This window comes from Opisthorchis viverrini, assembly GCF_000715545.1.
Source record: "Opisthorchis viverrini unplaced genomic scaffold opera_v5_19, whole genome shotgun sequence".
Classification (NCBI taxonomy): Eukaryota; Metazoa; Platyhelminthes; class Trematoda; order Opisthorchiida; family Opisthorchiidae; genus Opisthorchis; species Opisthorchis viverrini.
In genome coordinates, this window is record NW_008751675.1 from 999,586 (window position 1) to 1,004,711 (window position 5,126).

The 5,126-nt window shown below is 43.9% G+C and overlaps 1 protein-coding gene across 1 annotated transcript in view; it reads right to left on the bottom strand.

Moving 5' to 3' along the window:
- T265_01745 (hypothetical protein) overlaps positions 1 to 5,126 on the bottom strand; it is a gene marked incomplete at both ends in the record, with an annotated part of 34,869 nt that overhangs the window by 3,412 nt on the left and 26,331 nt on the right. Inside the window, 2 exons of the mRNA XM_009165835.1 lie at positions 1,995 to 2,066; positions 2,992 to 3,063. Of these exons, the coding sequence (XP_009164099.1) occupies positions 1,995 to 2,066; positions 2,992 to 3,063 (144 nt within the window). The remainder of the gene's footprint in view (positions 1 to 1,994; positions 2,067 to 2,991; positions 3,064 to 5,126) is intronic.

Below are 5,126 nucleotides of genomic sequence, written 5' to 3' on the forward strand. Positions count from 1 at the left end.
TGCCCAAGCCTAGACAGGGGAAGTCGAGAAGCAGAGGTCACGTTTGAACCACGGATCTTCCGATCAGTAAATTCGCTTTAACCAATTGAGCCATCTCGCCCCTGAGAATCATTAACCTCCCTCCAGACTTTTGCATTTTCGCGTTGAATATAGGAAACGGCACACGTATCGATAGGGGATAACTCGGTATAGGTTGTGCATGGCCAATCTATCATATCCGGCAATTCTGAATGCCTTCAGCATGCGACGTTTTTACAGCTTAATAAAGCGATCGTTCCTGTTCCACCTTCTTGTAAGTTCATTGATTTCATTAATTTCAGGCATCTTCCCAAACCATCAACAAGTATCCATGCGAACGTGTCTCAGTTCATCTGTCTGTAACCGCCAGATCTCGCAGGTGTGCAACAAAGCACGCCATAATACAGCCAAATGCAGTTAGTGGGATAATGTGCACTTTCATTCCATATTTTGTTTAGATGGGGAAGCACAACACTGCGTTCTGAGATTCGTGCATAAATTCCACACATACCACGCCACACGACGACTTGAGCCAATGCAACTTCTGGATTATATCTTGTGTTTTACTTAACTTGTCCACCAACTTATTTAATTCTACGAGGGATGTTTAAAGGCTATCTATCTCAAAACACGCTCTTACTTATTGTTAGGTAAAAACAGCGAACATATCTGGATGGCTCATCTTTCGGCACATTTCCTTCCTCATCTTTTCTGGAAATAAGAAGTACTATTTTATCTACATATTCCAGGCCAAACCAACTTACTCGCAAGGATTTCAACTTTTGAATTTTGTTGACCCTTCAGTGCTCACCTTACTGTCTTGGTAGTTGAAAATACGTGAATACTTCAAATTCTCTGGATAGGCCTCTGAGGTGATGGCTCCATTGGTTCATTGGTAATAAGTCGTCCTGTTCTGTAAGAGAATCTGTGACACCCTGTCGGGTAGTCCGACTAGGCAGGAGAAACAATCTACAGATATTTCGGTCGACAGTGTTCCATTTTAACTGATGGGGAGTTGTAAACTTTTCTGTTACCTTTATGTAGGCAGTAACAGCTTCAAAGTATCTTTATTTGAATTGCATGGCTGTCATACATCAAAAGAGAAACAAGGTCGATAGACTGCCTTTTTGATCCACCACAGCGTCTCAAAAGAATGGAAAATTACGGAACAAAACCACTCGCAAATTACGGAACAAAACCACCGCAAGCACAGCTGGACCAAGGTTTTATCAGGGGGGCAGTGGGACTGTAGGAGCGTTATTAAACCAATGTATCGAACAACTGAGGGTAGCCATAAACGGAAACAAAGTTACATATAACCAGCAAAGAGCGAAAGCGCTGAAAAACTACTGGGATGGAAACAAGCAGCTCGTCCTGACGTTACTCTACAGCTGTCTTTCAGATGGTTACTGGACGCAGCCTTCGAAAAACTCCAGAGGACAGGGAAATTCTGACAGGTGGTTAGAGGAGCTAGAAACAATATTTAAAGCTAAATAATACTGGAAAAATCGAGATAACTGTGCCAAAGGCAAAGGCAGAGTTTGTCAGATACGGTAGTTGCTGTGTCGTGAGGGTCATCGAACCAACCCCTTTCTTGTCCCAGTAATGTCAATGGACAGGGTTCTGGTGCACTGACCCGAAACTGCAGTTGGCATATCGTTGAACGAAGGGACTCTTAGATGGATGGTAACGAAAGATTGTCTATCTAGATGGTGAAAAATTGGACGACGAGGCCTTTGCAGTTACGCCATTGAAGTGATATTAACGGGGAAAGCCATCTTCGGTTCCCATCAGAGGAGAGAAACATGTGTTTCCATTAGGGTATTCGTTAAACTCCTGGGCGTGTTCGACTTTGGTCATTATTGAAATTTGCCTGAAAATTCGGTGTATGCTTCTTGCTTCACCGGGCTCTCAACGAATCAGGTTGTCACAGGAGGTCACTACAGCAAAGTCCCTAAGCTACGTTTGACGTTCACTGTTGGTGTGTCATCTATGGGTAGTAAGTGTTCATCTAGCTGTAGTTTCTTCATCTTCCTGTTCGACAAAAACTGAAAATAAAGATATAAATAAACAAATAAATAAACAGATGGAGGAAGAAACAAACGTAGTTTTGTCGAACAAACTTGTTACTCAGATTTACATGGAAATTAGCGAGCGGAAACAACGTAGTTTTTCAACTGTGATTTAGCAATTTAAAGATTCGTACGCCGGGGCTATACCTAATTAAAATTACGATGACCTTTGATTTGGAGCGTTATTAAACCAATGTATCGAACAACTGAGGGTAGCCATAAACGGAAACAAAGTTACATATAACCAGCAAAGAGCGAAAGCGCTGAAAAACTACTGGGATGGAAACAAGCAGCTCGTCCTGACGTTACTCTACAGCTGTCTTTCAGATGGTTACTGGACGCAGCCTTCGAAAAACTCCAGAGGACAGGGAAATTCTGACAGGTGGTTAGAGGAGCTAGAAACAATATTTAAAGCTAAATAATACTGGAAAAATCGAGATAACTGTGCCAAAGGCAAAGGCAGAGTTTGTCAGATACGGTAGTTGCTGTGTCGTGAGGGTCATCGAACCAACCCCTTTCTTGTCCCAGTAATGTCAATGGACAGGGTTCTGGTGCACTGACCCGAAACTGCAGTTGGCATATCGTTGAACGAAGGGACTCTTAGATGGATGGTAACGAAAGATTGTCTATCTAGATGGTGAAAAATTGGACGACGAGGCCTTTGCAGTTACGCCATTGAAGTGATATTAACGGGGAAAGCCATCTTCGGTTCCCATCAGAGGAGAGAAACACGTGTTTCCATTAGGGTATTCGTTAAACTCCTGGGCGTGTTCGACTTTGGTCATTATTGAAATTTGCCTGAAAATTCGGTGTATGCTTCTTGCTTCACCGGGCTCTCAACGAATCAGGTTGTCACAGGAGGTCACTACAGCAAAGTCCCTAAGCTACGTTTGACGTTCACTGTTGGTGTGTCATCTATGGGTAGTAAGTGTTCATCTAGCTGTAGTTTCTTCATCTTCCTGTTCGACAAAAACTGAAAATAAAGATATAAATAAACAAATAAATAAACAGATGGAGGAAGAAACAAACGTAGTTTTGTCGAACAAACTTGTTACTCAGATTTACATGGAAATTAGCGAGCGGAAACAACGTAGTTTTTCAACTGTGATTTAGCAATTTAAAGATTCGTACGCCGGGGCTATACCTAATTAAAATTACGATGACCTTTGATTTTGCACGTGGCTTCATATTGTTCATGTTTACTTGATTCATCCATAATCGAGTTAGCTCGCACAAATCATTCTGCTTTCACCACACTTTGCCCATCTTGAACTCCACACTGACCCATATGAATAACCCGGCGCCTTGGCTTCGGTCACTTCAATAAGTGGTGGGATGGGAGGACGTCTTGTGGAACCTTAGCGAAAAGTACTTAAATGTGTTTATTCACAGTAACCATTTTGTTGCATGTCTCTGTGCAACTCAAGAGGAGAATGATTGCCAGGTTGAGCAAGTGTAGTCGAGGACATTCAAAAGGCTGGATTTTGTCTGAACTGTCAATATTCCAGTCGATATCTTCGCGATCTAACTATCAGTCATCCTTGAGTATACGGTAGAAACTACAATCTATTTCAGATATCTAGGCTACATTTATTGCACAGATCGTCATCACGGCTTAGCTTGAAATTTCAGAAATTGCAATGAATATCTAATAAGCAAGTGATTATGGTTTGAATAGTTTATTGCGAGTGTATATTATTCGGGGTCCCTTGTGAATCCTTGACGGTCGTAAAACCGGACGTGCTGCACAAGAATTACGGAAGAAGATTTCTTTTTTCACTGGTGCAGTTGAATAATGGACCCTGTCAAATTATTACATCATCCACGTCATCACAATATCCTGGCTCCATTTTAACATACAAATAGCGCATCTTTAATCCCCGCTTGAACCTGGGAAAACCCGTTGCTTCCGCACTTTTAGTTCTGCGGCTTCTCGGGGTGCGTCATCTAAATGAATTTCTGGCCACGCGCATGCCAGACAGCATTACCGTCGGAATCGGTAGCCTGTATCAACGCTTATTCTTCGTAAACCGATTGTGATGAGCGAAACCAGCTCATGCATGAAAGCTGTCCGGACAATCTGGATTAAGTGGAGTTGCCCACGAGACCTGAACTTCGTCACGTCGAGGCGCAGGTCTGAGTTGGACGGATGATGCAAAGAGAAAGTAGGACTTTATCCATCAAACCCCTTACAAGGAAGAAGGCCGTCGCTGCGGAGTTATTTATTAGGAAATGCTAACTGACCGTTTACAGAGCATTGAACAGTGAAGCAAAACCCTAATCTGCAAAGTAGTTACAAATACCGATCGTGTCGTCTCGAACTTTCCTGGAGATTCATTGACTCCACTCATTCGTCGGTCAAATCCAAGGAAATGTTACAAAGTGGCCCCACGAATTCCGCAACAGAATTCTCTTTTTCAGTCGACGCAAAGCGAAATTCTACGGACAACACATACTACTCGCGTGCCTCCCCATGAGTAGTATCACCGTTACCCACCTCCACCCCTTGAAGCTCGTTCGCGTGCCATCTATTTTCATTTCCCTCCGTCAGGTCGGCTTTGGCAGCGGGCCTATTCGGCCGCTCTTCAGGTGTACCATGCCACTTGCGAAGCTGCGTCCCATTCACCAATTTCGATCCCCGACCATCTTGAATAGTGTAGACGTTCCCTCGGCGGTCGGTGACTACAAACGGCCCTTGCCATCGGCCGCCTAGTTCCCGCGACCCCAGTCCACTCCTTCAAGGATTCTGGTGATCCTTCCACCTGACCCTCGTGCCCATGGGGAACGTTCGGACCTTTGTACTTTGTCGTTCTCTCCCTAGCCCTTTCCTGAACGGCGGTCAAATTTTCTCGAACTCTCTCTTACTTTAGCTTCTCCGGAGACAAGCGTGTTGCTGGCCACAACCCAATTTCCTGATCAACCGGAAGGCGCGGATGTCGACGTACATTAACATAAACGGGGACTTGCCTGTGGTTGACTTCGTGGAGGCACGATGAGCTAACAACACCATTGGCAACAGATACTCCTGTACATTTA